At 37.0% G+C, this 19,103-nt stretch overlaps 1 protein-coding gene across 2 annotated transcripts in view; it reads left to right on the top strand.

The window, feature by feature from the left end:
* RPRD1A (regulation of nuclear pre-mRNA domain containing 1A) overlaps nucleotides 1-19,103 on the top strand; it is a 77,939-nt gene that overhangs the window by 26,264 nt on the left and 32,572 nt on the right. For both annotated transcript variants that reach the window (XM_033177953.1, XM_033177952.1), the window contains exons 2-6: nucleotides 8,122-8,251; nucleotides 10,843-10,949; nucleotides 11,034-11,131; nucleotides 14,629-14,755; nucleotides 14,863-15,038. In XM_033177953.1, coding sequence (XP_033033844.1) covers nucleotides 8,122-8,251; nucleotides 10,843-10,949; nucleotides 11,034-11,131; nucleotides 14,629-14,755; nucleotides 14,863-15,038 — 638 coding nt within the window. The remainder of the gene's footprint in view (nucleotides 1-8,121; nucleotides 8,252-10,842; nucleotides 10,950-11,033; nucleotides 11,132-14,628; nucleotides 14,756-14,862; nucleotides 15,039-19,103) is intronic.

Here is a 19,103-nt window from a genome sequence, read left to right on the forward strand (position 1 = left end):
AGTATGATATTAGCTGTGGGTTTGTCATAAATGGCTCTTATTATTTTGAGGTACGTTCCATCAATACTGAATTTATTGAGCGTTTTTAGCATAAAGGGCTGTTGAATTTTGTCAAAAGCCTTTTCTGCATCTATTGAGATAATCATGTGGTTCTTGTCTTTGGTTCTGTTATATGCTGGATTACGTTTATTGATTTGCGAATGTTGAACCAGCCTTGCATCCCAGGGATGAAGCCCACTTGATCATGGTGGATAAGCTTTTTGATGTGTTGCACTGTATTTTTAAAATGAATATTTAGGTATAAAATTATCTCAGGGTTAAGGAACTGAATTAGATCCATCTCCATGCTTTTCTGAACTAAAAGAAACAGGATTTAGTTGGGAGAGAGTATAGTAAGTTGGAGATAGCCCTGCTGTGGGAAGAGTGATTACTGTAGTAGGACTTAAAAGAGCATGAGGATACCAAGGAATTCGGAGAAAAGGGTTCTATAAGATGGAAGAGAAGTGTAGGGCCTTTTAAAAGCCATACATAATAGCAAATGCTACATAATTAACTCCTTGGTGTCAGGAGAGGTACGTGGGGATTATTAATGAAAAAAATTATTATTTAAAAAAATTTTTATAAATGGAGCTGGTATAGGTGATAATTGAGAAAACTTGAAGATTATCCAGAAAGTTAGGAACAGGTTATTTTTGATTAATTGTTCTAGTAGTTTTGAGACTATGCAGAAAACCTTTCTTCAATTCGCATTTGAATTTCACTCAACTTCAAGAATACTTAATGTAGTAGTGTTCTGCATTAAACCCTTATGTGGAATTCTTTTTTTCCACCTGAAATTGAGCAGTGTTTCTGGTTCATTCTGAAAGACAGTTACTCTAAAGAACTATTTAACTCTAAAAGGTGTAGTATATATTATCTTGTTAATTGCTTCCTTTTAGAATGGAGGTGCAACAAATGAGAAATTCCTATTGGAGATTTTGTCAAACAGGAATTTACTGTAAGTTAATAAAAACACTTTTCTTCTGTGTAAGTGCCACTTCCCTAAAAAGCTTAGAAATTTTTAGGGGTCATTAGATGTGGGAAAGGAGGTACTACATAGAAAAATGAAAGACAAAATTCCTGTTATCACAACTCTAGTTTTGAATTCTTTCTTCTTTCCTTGCCTATTGCAGTATTCTTAGTGTTCGGTGTTACCTACTTCTAGTTTTCCTAATGTACCTCAGGGTCTCCTGTTCGCCCCTGCTCCCAAATTAAAATTTCAATACTTCTCTTTTTGTTTGCAAAATGAAGCTGAAACACTTGTTAGCTTGGTATTTAGTTTAAGTCTTCCCTTCTTTCCAGCTTTACACTTCATTATTCCCTCATATATAATGTACAGTGCATTCATTAGGTCATGAGCAGAGCTTCTTTCTGCCAAGGATGTTCTTTTCACTAATGCTTCATCACACATTTACACATAAGGCTTAAGTAGGCTTTTACCAACCTGACTGTTGAGTCGTCTTTTATTCCTAGTAGCTAATGCAGTGTCTGTGAATGGTAGATACCAAGTAATTATTTGTTGACTGTATGAGTGGCATGAGACCTTAATCATTTATAATTATCTTTTAGTTAAATGCATTTATAGTTCCACCCAACTCAAACTTAGAGAAGATAATTAAACTATAGTTAAAATTTGAGGATTTAATATGTATATACTATATAAGCAGGATATATAGAAACTTTTTCTAGTCTGTAGTCATTCATTTTACCAGGGATATAAATGAGGATGTTCAGTAATTGTTAATAAATCTTTAGTAGATTTTTTTTTTTCAAAATGACTTTTCTCCTGATTTCCTTGTACAAGACCTGCAGTAATGCTCCTTCCTCCCATTGATATGTATGTGTGTGTATATGTACATGTGCATATTTTTGTGTGTGTGTATATGTGCATGCGTGTGTATATGTGTGTGTGTGTTTCCTTATTCAATTTCCTGCTGCTGCTTTCCATATAGAAGGTTTCCCTCGGAACGATGGTTCTTATGTTTATAGATAACAGGATTTTAGCTGTTTATTGTATTTATCAGCATTGCCATCTACTGTAGTTTTAAATTCAGTCTTCATAAACCATGGATGATTAATTATATTATGATATCGTGCAGCATATAAAAATGAATATACATAAGGTATGTACAATGTAAGAAAATAGGTAACACTTCTCCTACCACTTTCTACCATTATGAACAACTAAAACTATAAACTGATTATGAATTAGTGGAACTAGAGATGATGTTTTAATCCTTTCACTAAGTCTGCTTCATATTGTTTAATAGTGCATACTCTGATTTCTTTTTGAAGCTTGGTAATTGATCTTTTAGTTGAATTGTTTGTGGTGTGTTTTATAACTGTCTCCTGGTTATGTGATTAACTGAACTTTTTTTTACCATGCCCCTTCTGGGGGATGTGCTCAACTTTTTAGGTAATTGTATTAGTCTCTTCACACATTGCTATATACAACTATCTGAGACTGGGTAATTTATGAAGAAAAGAAATTTAATTGACTCACAGTTTTGCATGACTGGGGAGGCCTCAGGAAACTTACAGTCATGGCACCCACGCTGCCTGTTACTCAGTTCCAAAGTGACTTCTGCATTTTCAGGTATCTTTACAGCAGTACCCCACTACCTGGTACCAGTTTACTGTGTTAGTCTGTTCTCATGCTGCTATGAAGAAATACCTGAGACAGGCTCCTCCCCTGACATGTGGGGATTACAGTTTGACATGAGATTTGAGTGGGGACACAGCCAAACCATATCATTCCACCCCGGCCCCTCCCAAGTCTCATGTCCTTCTCACATTTCAAAACCAATCCTGCTTTCCCACCAGTCCCCCAAAGTCTTAACTCATTCCAGCATTAACTCAAAAGTCCAAGTCTAAAGTCTCACCTGAGATAAGGCAAGTCCCTTATACCTATGAGCCTGTGAAATAAAAAACAAATTAGTTACTTCCAAGGTACAATGGGGGTATCATAGGTGTTGGGTAAATGCTCCTGTTCCAAAAGGGAGAAATTGTCCAAAACAAGGAGTGTATAGGCCCCGCGCAAGTCCGAAACCCAGCAGGGCAGCCATTAAACCTTAAAGCTCCAAAATCACCTTTGACTCCTTGTCTCACATCCAGGGCACGCTGATGCAAGTAGGGGTGGGCTCCCACTGCCTTGGGCAGCTCCTGCACGGGCTGATGTTGACTGCCTGTGGCTTTTCCAGGCACGAATGCAAGCTGTCGGTGGATCTACCATTCTGGGATCTGGAAGACAGTAGTCCTCTTCTTGAACTCTGCTAGGCAGTGCCCTATGGGGACCCCATGTGGGAACTCTAATCCCATATTTCCCCTACACACTGCCCTAGTAGAGGTTCTCCATGAGGGCTCCACCCCTGCGACAGACTTGCCTGGACATCCAAGTGTTTCCATATATCCTCTGAAATCTAGGTGGAGGTTCCCAAACCTCAGTTATTGCCTTTTGTGCATCCATAGGCCCAACACCATCTTGGAACCCACCAAGGCTTGGGGCTTGCACCCTCTGAAATAATGGCCCAAGCTGTACCCTGGCCCCTTTTAGCCACGGCTAGAACTCGCGCAGCTGGGATGCAAGACACCAAATCCTGAGATTGCCCAAAGCAACAAGTCCCTGGGCCTGGCTCAGGAAGCCATTTTTTCCTCCTTGGCCTCTGGGCCTGTGATTGGAGAGCTGCCATGAAGGTCTCTGACATGCCCTGGAGACATTTTCCCCAATGTCTTAGGGGTAAACATTTGGCCCCTTGTTGCTTGCAAATTTCTGCAGCCTGCCTGAATTTCTCTTCAGAGAATGGATTTTTTTTTCTATTGCATCCTCAGGCTGCCAATTTTCCCAACTTGTATGTTCCACTTGCCTTTTAAACATAAGTTCCATTTCCAAACCATATCTTTGTGAATGCCTAAAACTGAATGCTTTTAAGAGCGTCCAAGTCACTTGAATACTTTGCTGCCTAGAAATTTCTTCCACCAGATACCCTAAATCATCTCTTTCAACTTCAAAGTTCCACAGATCTCTAGGACAGGGGCAAAATGTCACCAGTCTTGTTGCTAAAGTGTAGTTAGAGTCACCTTTATTTCAGTTTCCAACAGGTTCCTCATCTCCATCTGAGACCACTTCAGCCTGGACTTCATTGTCTACTTCACTATCAGCGTTTTGGTCAAAGCCATTCAGCACGTCTGTAGGAAGTTCCAAACTCTCCCACATCTTCCTGTAGTCTTCAGAGCCCTCCAGACTGTTCCAATCTCTGCCTGTTACGCAGTTCCAAAGTGACTTCCACATTTTCAGGTATCTTTACAGCAGTACCCCACTACCTGGTACCAGTTTACTGTATTAGTCTGTTCTCATGCTGCTATGAAGAAATACCTGAGACTGGATAATTTATAAAGGAAGTAGATTTAATTGACTCACAGTTCTTCAGGGCTGGGGAGGCCTCAGGAAACTTATAATCATGGCAGAAGAGGAAGCAAACATGTCCTTCTTCACATGGCGGCAGCAGGAAGTACAGAGTGAAGTGGGGGAAAGCCCTTTATAAAACCATCAGATCTCATGAGAACTCACTAACATGAGAAAAACATGGAGGTTGCTGCCCCCATTATTCAATTATCTCCTACCTGGTTCCTCCTATGACACATGGGATTATGGGAACCATAATTCAAGATGAGATTTGGGTGAGGACACAGCCAAACCATATCACAAGTATATATTATTTATGATTGTTTCTGTATTGCTGTGATATATTCATGGGGAGAAGAAATAAAGGAAGAAAAAGAACTAACATTTTAGCGATGTGACCTATCATCTGCCAATTTGTATGAAACTTGCAAACTCCTGATTGAACAGGAAAGGTTAATTTTAGTCTGTACTTAGAGTGGTACCTGGTACATGGCAAACATTAAAATAATAAATGCTATTTAAATTGAATGGAAGGTTTGGAAAACAGGTGTTTTTGGAAGGAACCCCATGAGCAACGGAAATATAGGAATTAACTAGGTCAGACCTGTCATTTAGTCTTATATTCTTTGTTGCCAACAGTGACATTTCTTTGCGGAATTATGAAATGATTTGTTTTCCCTTTCTGTTAGCTTTCTGTTTTTCTTTTAATAACAATTTATGGCTCTGTTATTTTTAAAAATACCAAATTCATTTGAAATTTTTTTTGTGTGATTTTTCTTGCATTGCTTGTTGTGATTACCACCATTAACTATTTGTTGTATGTATAGGGACACATAATTTTAAATGGAAGTAAATTTCATTCCCTGAAAATTTAGGAAAGGGCATAAGTTGTGATGATTGCTGGGTATTTTTCATATTTTTGCTTGGTTCTACAAGGATAAAAGCAAAAATAGTATCTTAGTATTTGGACCCCATGCTCAATCACCTAATATAGAATTTGTCCTTTGGAAAACAATGGTAAATATATTTTTAAATCTTGTAAATTTTTATTTTAGTGTATATTGTGAAAGCAATTCTGAATTCTTTGAGAAATTAACCATGAATTTAAAAAACATTCCAGGGCCAGGCACAGTGGCTCACACCAGTAATCCCAGCACTTTGGGAGGCTTAGATAGGAGGGTCACTTGAGCCCAGGAGTTCAAGACCAGCCTGGGCAACAAAATGAGACCTTATCTCTACAAAAAGTTAAAAAAAATTAGCCAGGCATGGTGGCGTGCCCCTGTGGTTCCAGCTACTTGGTAAGCTGAGGCAGGAGAATTGCTTGAGCCCAGGAGGTCGGGGCTGCAGTGAGCCTTTAGTCTGGGAGACAGCGAGACCTTGTCTCAAAAAAAAAAAAAAAAAAAAAAATGAAATTTTTTGTTTTTGTAGTAATAAATATTATTTACCATCTTCATTTTTTCAGTGTACAGTCCAGTAGTATTAAGTACATTGTTGTGTAGCCAGTTTCCAGAACTGTTCATTTTGCAAAGCTGAAACTCTGTACCCATTAATAATTTCCCATTCTCCTCCCATTCCCACAGCCTTTGGCAACTACCCTTCTACTCTCTTTTTCTATGAATTTGACTACCTCCAATAAGTAGAATCATACAGTCGTTTGTCTTTTTTCGTGACTCGATTATTTCACCTGACATGGTGTCCTCAAGATTCATCCATGTTGTAACAGCTGTCAACATTTCCTTCTTTCATAAGGCTGAATAATACTTTATTGAATATATAATTCACGTTTTGTTTGTTCATTGTTCAGTGCTCTTACCTATTGGCTATTGTGAATAATGCTGCTAACGTTGTAAACTATTTTTGAGTTGCTACTTTTTGTTTCGCATTGTTTTATCTTTTTCTTCTTTTGAGTTGCTACTTTTGAGTCTCAAAAGGTTAACATGTCCATTTAATTATGACAGGAAGCATGGTCTAGTTGTTAAGAGGGATTTGCTTGGCTGTTGGACTTTTTGGATTCCAATCCTGGCTGATCTCTTCCTCATTATTTCCCTGGGGGCAAATAACGTTTTTGACTTTGTTCTACTGCCAAATAGAGACGTATTGTTAGGATTAAGTGAGATAATATATATAAAGTGCTTGGAATAGTGTGTAGCACATAGTAAAAGCGCAGTGAAAGGATTCCATCTGTTCAGGTACCCATTCGAAAGTATTGCAGGCAACCTCCCAATTAGATAATACAAATTTGAGTTTCTAAACTCATTTGACACTGGGAAGGCAAAAACCTGGATTGAATAATACCAACCTATTTTGTGGGTGAGATTGAGAGGGCAGGGATGGGTAAAAAAGAGACAGGACTAAATGTTAGGAAAGGGTCCTGATATCTTAACCAGTTGCACACTGTGGTTTATCTAACCAGACAAGGAACCTGAAAACCAGAAGTTGGTCTCTGTTATTGCCATCTCTTCTTATCTTTATTCCATGCCAGCAACTTTCAAAAGCAGGAAGAGTGGTAGATAGCAGTTTAAACAGACAAACCAGGTTATACAGTGGCATGGGACAAGTTTGTAAAGTTTGATCAGTTGTGACTTAGTATGTGAGAAGGTTGGGCTTCTGGTTGTCCCTCAAGAATGATGTGAACTCAGAGGTGACTTTTTAATATGTCGAATGCTTAAATTTGTAAATTGAATTCTTAACATCTAGAAGACCACATGTAGCCTGATCAGAATTTTTGTCTTAAATCCAGTAAGATCGCCCACAGTAGGATACTGCATAATTGGTCCTGACTGTAAGTTTCCTGCAGCATTGTATTATGGATGCCACAAGGTATAATGCTTCTGAATATGACTGTACTACATTGAGTGATTCAAGTTTAATTCTAGTAAAATATAATAATAGTATAAAAGATTATGTTCAACACTGTTTTCCTTATGTATAGTCTTGTTTGAGTCATATTCAGTACTACTATGCTATTTAACATTGTAACCAGTAAAAATGTACTCTGGCCCACAACTGTTGAAATGTTGTCTACTTCCTTAGAGAAATGATGACACCCACAGAGCATAGTGAGTAGGGGAATATTTTTGTCACAGTGAATTCAGTTTAAAATTTATGGCCATGTATTCTAAAGACAGAAACATCTAAACTTTTCCCATTTATTCTCCCTAGCAGTTAATCTGTTACCTTCGCAAATATTTATTGCATGAACAAAAAATATATAATTGATTGAAGGGATGTCTCTTTCAACCTGTTTTACATTTCATGCTCTTCTGTTGTTTTACAATAGCTTAACGATTTTGAATTAACATGTCTATTAAAACAATCCTAAATTCAATGTAGGATTTAGGGTGCCATCTTAATAACATGACCAATCACCATCTTGTTTTAAATGACTGTATTTCATATAGTTTGTAATGGTTTTACTAAAATTTAGTAACAGGATAGATAAAATTTAGGTGACAGGATAGAGTCACCGAGATGCATTTTTACATAGACATTAGTCGTTCTGGTGAGTTTAGCAGCAGTGACTCTGGTTAGTTTGGTAGTAAAATGAGAGACTAGGGTTGAAATGATACATAAGGTTAGTAGGGTTATTTTAGTTCTCAAAGTGCTTAATTCAGATATTGAGAAAGTTTGTCCAAGTAAAGATGTTTTAAGTAGATTTTTAACTTTTTCTTATTTTTCAGCCAAACCAAACAGGAAGCTTACTTTTCTCTACCTAGCCAATGATGTCATACAGAACAGCAAGAGGAAGGGACCAGAGTTTACAAAAGATTTTGCACCAGTTATAGTGGAGGCTTTTAAGCATGTTTCAAGGTATGATCATTGTTTTGGGTATTAGATAATCTGTTTTAAATGTACCATATATCCTTTCGCTAAAATTTGCCTTAAGCTATTAAAATAAAAAATGGGGAATATAGTTCTTTGATGCTTTTATTTGAAAAGACTTCCCTCTACATGGCATTTATAAATGTATTACATGCCTTCTGTGAAGGAAAAATATTTTTTGAACTGTTGCTAAGGTGGGCCTTTGCAGTACTTGAATTACAGCTTTCCTTTAAGAGACCAGAACCAACTCCTATATTGGAATGAACTTCATTAAAATGAACTTCATTAAAAATGAATGAAGGTATATAATTAAAAATTAAAAAGCTATCGGTCTTGTAACGAATATTTCCATATACACTTGGTACTGTTTCTATTTTTTGTTGTTGTTTTTTTTGAGACAGAGTCTCACTCTGTCACCCAGGCTGGAGTACAGTGGTGTGATTTCGGCTCACTGTAGCCTCTGCTGCCTGGATTTAAGTGATTTTCTTACCTCAGCCTCCCGAGTAGCTGGAATTACAGGTGGCCTGCCACTGTGCCCAGCTAATTTTTGTGTTTTTAGTAGAGACAAGGTTTCACCATCTTGGCCAGGCTGGTCTTGAACTCCTGACCTCGTGATCCACCTGCCTCAGCCTCCCAAAGTGCTGGGATTACAGGCGTGAGCCACCATGCCCGGCCTGTTTCTATTATTTACTTGCCTTCTGGGTAATTTTGTACATTGCATGTATTTGGTTATTCTCCACACTTTAATGATTTATAGTTTTATGCTCCAGTCCAGGTTGTTTTTGTTCCAAACCTGTGTGCCCAATTACCTTTTGACATTTTTAGTTGTATGCGTCTTCAGACATCTCAGACTCGCTGTGTCTGATACAGAACTCATTATGTCCTTGCTTCCCACCATACGTGCCCCTCCCGTAGGTTTTATACTCTGTGAATGGCAACTCGATTTATCCAGATGCCTGTGCAAGAAATTGTGTTATCTTTAAACTCTTCTTTCTCCTTCACTTCCCATATCTCATATAGTACACCTTGACTCAGTTCTTTGGATTTCTTTCCCTTTTAGTTAGCATAATGTCATTTTGGTATAATTGCAATAGTCTTTAGTATTGTTTAATTTCTTTAGAAAACTAAACAGAGTTGCAGAGCCGGTCATAATACTTCCTTGCTTTTGAGTGGTTCCCATTTGTTTTAGAGATGAAGTCTAAAGTCCTGAGCAAGACTTAAGATGTTCCTTCGTGGCACTGCCTATGTCCCCAGACTCCTGTCTCACATTTATTCCACACAATCTGTAGTCTACAGTTTAAGCTAAATTAACCTTAATTTTTAGTTCTTTCTGCCTTAAGGCTTATATATATGTTGCCCCTCCCTAGAATTCAATAAAATATTTATTGGCTGCCTACTATATGCAAAACCCTGAGTAGTAGTGACCAAGCCAAAGTTTGGTCTACTGGAACCTGCATTTCAGTGGATGACAAAGGTAATAAGTAGATAGATGAGTGAATGCATAATGTCAGATGACAAATGCTAGCAAGAGATACAAAGCAGGGAAGGAACTAGATGGTATGAGGGTGCTCAGTTATGTGATGAGATAAAGAACAACAATTTGGAGAAGGTGGCATTTGAACAAAGACCAAAGGAAGGGATGAAATGAGCCATTTGACTAGGCAGAAAGGATTCTAGGCAGAGAGAATATGTGGCCAAAAAAAATGAGATAGATGTGTGCTGGACATGTTTGTGGACCTTAGCAAGGAAATTTGTATGGTATTAGGGAGTGTGTACTGAGGGATTGCCAGAAAGCAGAACATATGTGGGCCTTGTGGCCCAGAGTAAGGATTTTGGTTTTATTTTTGTTATGATTGGTAGCTCTTGGAGGATTGAGAGCTGTATAACCCGATTTACATTAGGATGCTTTGTACAGAATAGAGTAAAAGAGTAGAGGCTGGGAGATGTGAGAAGACTACAGAATTCTAAGCAAGACATAATAGTGTTTCAGTCTACAGTGATAGCAGTGAAGGAGGTAGGAAACAGTTGGGAGTAGTTTGTTTTTCATTTCCCCATATGTCTAGTCTTAAGATCTCAAATTCAGTATCATTTCCTTAAATACTCTTCCGGATATCTCTTAAACTGGGCCAGGTCGGTCTTAAGCACTTTGTTCTTTTTTATGATACTTATAAAGTAACAGCTGCCGTAAGCTGCATTTGTATCTCCATGTCAAAGATAGTAACTGGATCAATAAATATTTGTTGAGTAAATTAAAAAATTATCTATTAAAAATCTTCCTTGGCCCCATGTCTAGCCCCCATTAGGATAGGAAAATCCCTAGTAGCCAGTACTAAAACTTTTACAGTTTAAACTTTTTTTGGTTGTTTAATAATATGTTTATAAAATGTTTACTAGAACTAGCAAGCAGTGTGTCTTGATCACTTCAGTTTTGAACTGCTGGCCACATAGTGATGCTAAGTAGATATTTGGACAGTTTTTTCCAGGGAATGAATGTCTGATTAAAGTTACCATTATCTTTTTAATAGCACTATATATTTTTACTGTTAACATTTTTCTTTTTTTTTTTTGTTTTTTTTTAGTGAAACTGATGAAAGTTGTAAGAAGCACCTTGGAAGAGTGTTATCTATTTGGGAAGAAAGGTCTGTTTATGAAAATGATGTGTTGGAACAACTTAAACAAGCTCTGTGTAAGTGTAGAATCCTGATCTCTTATCTCGATCTCTTCATTAAAATGTATTCTTCATTAAAGCTTAAATGTTCTTTCATTTCAGATGGCGATAAGAAGCCTAGGAAGCGAACTTACGAACAGATAAAGGTGGATGAAAATGAAAACTGTTCCTCTCTGGGATCTCCAAGTGAACCACCACAGGTAGAAGTTTTACCCTGTTAAAAGAGTTACAAACTTCTACTTCGTGTTGCCACCAAGCTTTATTAATTTTGTTTCACTTCTGTAAATAGATTTCTATTATACTTTTGGGTATAAGAAAGAAGCCACATGAATATCTCTTATTTCCTCATTAACAAATTAATGTAGTATGTAGTATGTTGTATATTGTATAGAAATCATATTTTGCATAGAAAGAGGATTTTTAATTGCCAAGCATGGTTAGATATGGTGAGATTTCAGCTGTTTAAACAGATTCTTTTAAAAATAAAACATGCCTATTTTGTTATATGATTTTTTTTTTTTTTTTTTTTTGAGATGGAGTTTCACTGTGTCCCCCAGGCTGGAGTGCAGTGGCACTATCTTGGCTCACTGCAACCTTTGCCTGCCGGGTTCAAGTGATTCTCCTGCCTCAGCCTTCCAAATAGCTGGGATTACAGGCATGGGCCACCAAGCCCAGCAGATTTTTGTATTTTTAATAGAGTTAGGGTTTCACCATGTTGGCCAGGCTGGTCTTGAACTCCTGGCCTCAAGTGATCCTCCTGCCTTGGCCTCCCAAAGTGCTGGGATTATAGGCATGAGCCACTGTGCCTGGCCCATATATGATTTATATACACTAAAATTTTCATTATTGGACATAAACACTGCCCCTTTAAGTATTTTTGTTTTTAAATGTAAAAAGTAGTGTTAGAGTGGCCGAGTGCGGTGGCTCACACCTGTAATCCCAGCACTTTGGGAGGCCGAGGCGGGTGGATCACAAGGTCAGGAGATCGAGACCATCCTGGCTAATGCCATGAAACCCAGTCTCTACTAAAAAATACAAAAAATTAGCGGGAGGTGGTGGCGGGTGCCTGTAATCCCAGCTACTCGGGAGACTGAGGCAGGAGAATGGCGTTAACCCAGGAGGCAGAGCTTGCAGTGAGCCAAGATTGCGCCTCTGCACTCCAGCCTGGGTGACAGAGTGAGACTCTGTCTCAAAAAAAAAAAAAAAAAAAAAAAAGGTAGTGTTGGAGTGATACATATGTGTTCATACATTTCTGTATAACTATATAGAACTATGTAGTTCTGTGGAAAAATAAGATAAGTTAGAATCATTATCTTAGTACTCTGTGTCCTCCCACATTGGTACAGTATGGTATTCCTTAATCATCAGATTAATTCCAGAAAGACTTTTTTTTTAAAGTGGGCATTGAGTCTTTAAGCTTCCTCCTATGTTTCAAACATGTAGGGGAGACAAAGTGTAAAATGAGAAAATGAAGACATAACCATACTCTTAAAACAAGGTGAATATATTTTCATGGTCTAGAAATTGTATACCTAACTTCATAAGTGAGACAAAATCTGGCTCCTGCTGAGCCCTGGTCCAGAAGCAGACATGGGGTTGCCAGAAATTAGTATCCTCTAGGGTCACAGGAACTCACAGTGCTCTGTGGGAGTGAGAGGACTGAACCTAAATTCACTGAATAAAATCAGAGGCTTGGAGGAGCTCTTTCCCCCATAAAGGGAGCTTGAAAGAAAATACAATCAGTTACTACCTGTAACTGTGGATTTATATTAGTCTCAGTACTGGAGAAGCAGAAGGAATGAGACCAAGGCCAGGACCTGAGTCAGCCTACCTGTTTGTTCAGTGATAGGAATACTGAAGCCCACTGGCTACTATGGACAAGAGCTTGAATAGAAAAGTGATAAAAACGTAACATTTGGAACAACCAAACGCTAAGATTTATGTCTTCCTATTTGGTAATAACTCATGACAGAAAATCATTTTTGGCTAAGAGCCTCGTGATTCCATGAACAGTGTTTTACCTGAGTTCTAGATAAAGGATCTGGCCTCCTTCCATTCTCCCTGATGAAAGAGTAACCACAGTTGCGTGTCTTAGGAATGTTTTTAAGTAATCATTTGCCTCTTCTCTAATACTTGAATAAAATGCTATTGCTCTTTGTTTTATAATGACCGTTTTTTAGATTAGTTGTGCTGCTTAATTATCAGTGGTTCAGCTTTGTGGTCTTCATTTTTTGTGTGTGTTATTCTTTATAAGAATGGCTAAAATCTCTTTGTAGGATCCGGTTAAACTCATTTCATTCTCCTCTAGTAGAAAGTACTAGGCTTAGTGTTGTTTCATACAACTTTGCTTTCTTATCGGATCCTTGATCAGGCATTGGGAACTTAGAATGTACTTATGTAGGACTGTGAAGGCGTGGTGACATCAGATTGTAATTAAAGCTTCAATGCATTGCCAAGACAGTAAAGCCAGATTTCTTCTTAGAACTCTAGGCAATTAGAATTTTCTAAGAATGATTTAAAAAATAGTAGTTAGTTGGGACAACATGAGAAACATGCTTTCTGGTAATTGTTGTTACTCTTAAGCACACCTGAATTGTAGAGGGGATATATCTTACAATGAAATTATTTTTTAAAATACTGAAATTTTAAACGCTTCGAATGAGTGAGCACACGTAGGATAGTATATTTCTTATTAGTTTCATTCATTCCTGCCACATTTGATCATTTGTCATGTGCTACCATTTTTTTCAAGGGAATAGTTTAAAAATCTTTATATATACACAGAATTACTAATATCATATCTTTTTTAAAGCATATGTGTAATTTCCTAGTGTTTCTGAATCTAGTCTTAGAAATTAAAAGAAGAAAGAAAGATGAAAAAGATGGGCTGGAGAGTGGAGACTAGTAAAATAAAATTCAATTGTTATTCTTTGGAGTAACTTTATAGACATTATGAATTGTGAAATCACCAGCAAAGAGTTGCTCTTCCCTCCTAATTATAGCTTGTATGAAAACAGTGGAATTAAAATATTTTAATGATAAAATAATTGCAGTACTGGTTAAGCAGTATGTAAATACTAGTCATCAGATTATGGAATTTTGAAATATTTTAATGATCTTATTAACAAGCCATTGGATAGTTGAAGATACCATATTTGAACATATTCCAGAGCTTCATTTCTCTTGGGCTTTAATTACAGCATTTAGAAATGAAATGTGGGAGACTCTTCTGTGTTGTAGTAGATGATTTGTAACCCTCTTTCCCTAATATCCAATTTAATACTAAAAAAAAGCTCGTGTACAATGATAATGTAATGAATATATCATACATAAAACTTGTATTCTCTAGGTTGAAGTTAAAGTCTACCTTCTCTTTTACCACTGATGTATTTGCCATATAAATCAGTTGCTTACCTCATTTTAGTACTCAGATAATTATTTTTACACTCTGTCTCTACCACTGGAGTAAGCTGTCTTCAAGGTCTAGGGCCTTGTCTTGTTTATATTTTCAACACCTAACATAGTATAGCTTCCTTTTTTCTTAATATATAAAAGAAATTGATTGTCTTCAAAAGCAGTTTATATTAGAAGCTTTGTGCTAGTAAATAGCCCATAGGGATGAAAGAATATGAAATTGAAGTCTTTTGCACTTGTTTAAGCTTAATTTGTTTTGGTTCTGAAGTTGTGTACTTTTTAGACTCTAGATCTCGTTAGAGCATTACAAGATCTAGAAAATGCAGCCTCAGGTGATGCAGCAGTTCATCAGAGGATAGCTTCTTTACCTGTTGAAGTTCAAGAAGTATCTCTATTAGATAAAATAACAGGTAAGAAAATAAAATGTGATGCAGAACTTTTTTGGGAGTTGGATGAGAGAACAGCATATGTCATTGTTTTTGTTGTATAATATTTTATTATCCTGTGCTTTTCTTAGATAAAGAATCTGGAGAAAGGCTTTCCAAAATGGTAGAGGATGCGTGTATGTTGCTGGCAGATTACAATGGCAGATTGGCAGCAGAAATAGATGATAGGAAGCAACTCACTCGAATGTTAGCAGATTTTCTTCGTTGTCAAAAGGAAGCCCTTGCAGAGAAAGAGCATAAATTGGAAGTGCGTAACCTTTTTCTTCTTTAGTGCTTATTTATTTAATTTACTTTTTGTTAGGAATTTTAAAATATTTTAATCTATATGCACATTTTGCATTTTTTAACATAGACCTTTTTAGGCAGTAGCCTAGGTAAGCTTCTCCTTGTATTAATGGTTTTTCTTCTACTTGAACCAAATTAACCTTGCAAGTAAACTTAGAAATTTTTAATTAGCAAAATTGGTTGCATTTAAAAATTATTCTTGTGAAATTCCATGCAACTGTAATTTGTCTTATCAATTTAACCCTTATCTATCACAGAAATAATAGGAAAATAGCAGGTGGCAGTAACTTGTAGTAGGATTTATTTAGTTTTTGTTTTGAGAAGATGTAGTCTTTTAGGTACACCATTAAGTCTTTAAATTACTCCCTTAATTCCACCCACCGATTCTAATGCTTACGTGTTCCCAGCCCCACTCCCGGCTCACACCTTTAGGTAGAAATTCATTGCGCCTGTAAATTGAGTAATAATTAGTACTGCTGATGAGAAATCTGGGAGTGCAGGAGATAATAAAAAAAAATACTCATATTTCCTTTGATTAGAGTAGCAATTGTTAGGGATACATGAGCCAGATTTGGTTTTATGTAAAAAAATCTTTCAGTTGCTGAGTTATTGTTTAACTTGTATTGTTGTGGCAATTTCTTACTGTAATAATATGTAGGAGAATTTCTTATTTGAATCCCTTTATTTACAGAAAGCTCACTGTAAATCTGTAGGAATGTTATGGTACTACCCCATTAAATTATTTTTATTCGTGTTTAGTTATTGATTCAGCAGTCTCTAATTGTGCCAAAAATGGTGCTTAGATTAGATTGCCATTGCTACCTATGAGAGCTGCTACTTAATTATTCCCACCTCAAATTCCCGGCTCTCAAGTTAGCACTACTCCTTTTCAGTTTACTCCTTCTCTGCTCATGTAAATACCCTCAGATGATAATTGTTGGCGGGCACTATGCTCTACCTTTGAAGATGTTGCCCACTTCTATGTGGAAAGGAAAAGATGGTTTTGATAATTAACTTGCCAGTATTTCACCTTGTGATGAAACCTCAATCTTAAACATAGTGTTACTTGTTTTATTGTCCACAGAATTAAGGGTAAGTAATGTCATACAATTTTTGTCTTTAGTGTTTTAGTACGGTTTCTTTAACTTCTATTGAGCTTCTGTTGCAGATATTGGACATGGGCGTATCTTCTAACGATGTCATCACCATTAGTGTATTCTTCCTGCTAAAAATAAATATCAAACCCCAAAGCCTGTATTGTCTCATGTTTTTGAAAATTGAAGAGAAGACTGTAACTTTATTCTTCTTTATACTTTCTCACTTATGATGATGGTCTTTTGTCACTGTTTACAAAAATAGAACTTACATTTGAAGTGTAACTGTAGAAAATAGATGAGATGTCACTCCCCGTAATCCCCTCTTTTCCCAGTGCCTTGCAGCCACATTTCATAGTTCGTAGTCATAGATTATGAGGCTGATAATAACAGTCATAGATAATGAGGCTGATGATAATAATAATGTTAACATTCATGTGTCAGGTACTTTTCTCGGCACTTCACATAATCCACTCATTTAATCTTATACAGCAGGATGTATTATCCACATTTGATAGATACAGAACTGAGGCACAGGGAGATTAACTTGCCTAAGGTCACAAAGAGCTAGTGAGTTGTTTGGAACCCAGAGAATCTGCCTCCAGAGCCAGTGCACTTCATCAAAAAGACACATTTGCTTCCTGTTTTTACTTAAATTTAAGATTACAGCAAATGCTAAAGCCCTATTTTTCCAACTTTTTCTGCTCCCTCTCTCCTCAGAGGTAATTACTGTCTTGAAATAAAGCCTTCTAGGAACTTTTGTTGTTGTTGTTCTGCATAACTGGATTTTATATTATAAAGAAGAAATCAATTATGTTCAGCTGTTTTTTTTTAACAAGTAAAGAAATACTCTTTACAAGTAGAGAAATAAACTTGAAAGTTATTCCACAGAACTCTTTGTAAATTATCACTTAGAACTGTGTTATTCCTTTGTAGAAGATGTGGAAATGATTTGAGATATTTAGACTTTTTTGTACCAAGTAGGTGGCATCACTTTGAAGTTGAGACTGAGAGGCGAAGATTTATATTTTCTGAATCAGCTGTGATACCATCAAATAATTTTCATCCACTATGTAACTTTGAACATTAACTGTGATTGACCAGATACTGATGTATCATTAGTTGCAGCTTTTTTGAAAATGGAATATAAATTTAAAGTATCAATTCAGGAATTGGCCATTTCATATTTCTTAAGGAAGCCATTATTAAAGCATGTGTAATGAATGAAAACCTGAAGTGGTCTAAAATTTATGTTTTAAGAAATCATTAATCATTATTTTTAAAACTTCTGACTATAGTTGGTTACAAACAGAAGCAGATAACTGTTGGGCCAGGTGTGGTGGTTCACACCTGTAATCTCATCACTTTGGGAAGCTGAGCTGGGTGAATCACTTGAGGTCAGGAGTTCAAGACCAGCATGGCCAACATGAGGTGGAGGTTGCAGTGTGAGCTGAGATCACATCACTGCCTTCCAGACTGGGCGACAGAGCGAGACTCCGTCACACACACACGCACACATACAGCAGATAACTGTTAAAATAGACTATTAATAAATTTAGTTTACATTTATTTATTTTAGGGATTGCTATAGGAATCATGTTGCCATTCTGAAGTTGAAAGTATTGTATAAACTTGTTCGGTTAGCTTATTGTCTTGGAAGGCATACATGAATAGGAGAATTAAAATGACATTTTGATTTTGACATTGTTTCCTAGTACATACAAAAGTTATGTTTACACTTTACTGTTGTCTAAGTGTGCATTAGCATTACGCATAAAAATGTGTATTTCTTAGTTAAAAATATTTCATTGCTAAAAATTAATCATCTGAGCCTTCTGTTAGTCATCCTCTTTGCTAGTGGAGGGTCTTGCCTCGATATTGATGGCTGTTGACTGATTAGGGTGGTGATTGCTGAAGGATGGGGTGGCTGTGGCAATTTATTAACACAGTGATAAAGTTTGCTGTATCAATTGACTTCTTTCTTGGAAGATTTCTCTGTAGGATGCAGTAAATTTGATAGCATTTTGCCTACAGTGGAACTTCTTTCAAAATTAGAATCAATTTTCTCAAGACCTGCTACTGCTTTATCTAGTAAATCCTTGTTGTCATTTCACCTCCACTAGGAGTAGATTCTGTCTCAGGAAACCACTTTTTTTGCTCATCCATAAGGAGCAACTCCTCATCAACAAGTTTTATGAGATTGGAGCAATTCAGTCACATCTTCAGGCTCCACTTCTGTTTCTCATTCTCTTGCTATTTGCAGGAGATCCACAGTTATTTCTACCACTGAAGTCTTGAACCCCACAAAGTCAGTCATGAGAATTGGAATAAACTTCTTCCAAACTCCTGTTAATGTTGGTATTTTATCTCCTCCCATGAATCATGAATATTCTTAATGCCATCTAGAATCATGAATCATTTTCTGAAAGTTTTCAGTTTACTTTGCCCATATTCATCACAGAAGTCACTATGGCAGCTATATGGCCTTATGAAATATATTTCTTAAATAGTGAGACTTGAATGTCGAAATTACTCTTTGATCTATAAGTGGCAGAACACGTGTTAGCAGGATGAACACTAGTCACATTGTGCGTCTTCATCAGAGCTCTTGGGTGACCAGGTACGTTGTCAATGAATAGTAATTCATTACTGTTGTTATTTTGGAGACAGGCTCTTGTTCTGTTGCCCAGGCTGGAGTGGTCATGCAATCACAGCTCACCATAACCTTGAACTCATGAGTACAAGTTACCTTCCTGCTTCAGTCTCCCAAGTAGCTAGGACTGCAGGTGTGTGCCACCATGCCTGGCTAATTTGTAAATGTTTTGTAAAGAAGGGTTCCCGCTGTGTTGCCCAGGCTAGTCTTGAACTCTTGGGTCAAGCAGCCCTCCCACCTTGGCCTCCCAAAGTGCTGTGACTACAGGTGGGAATCACTA

The sequence above is a fragment of the Trachypithecus francoisi genome, unplaced genomic scaffold (assembly GCF_009764315.1).
Source record: "Trachypithecus francoisi isolate TF-2019V2 unplaced genomic scaffold, Tfra_2.0 Lachesis_group19, whole genome shotgun sequence".
NCBI classification, from domain to species: Eukaryota; Metazoa; Chordata; class Mammalia; order Primates; family Cercopithecidae; genus Trachypithecus; species Trachypithecus francoisi.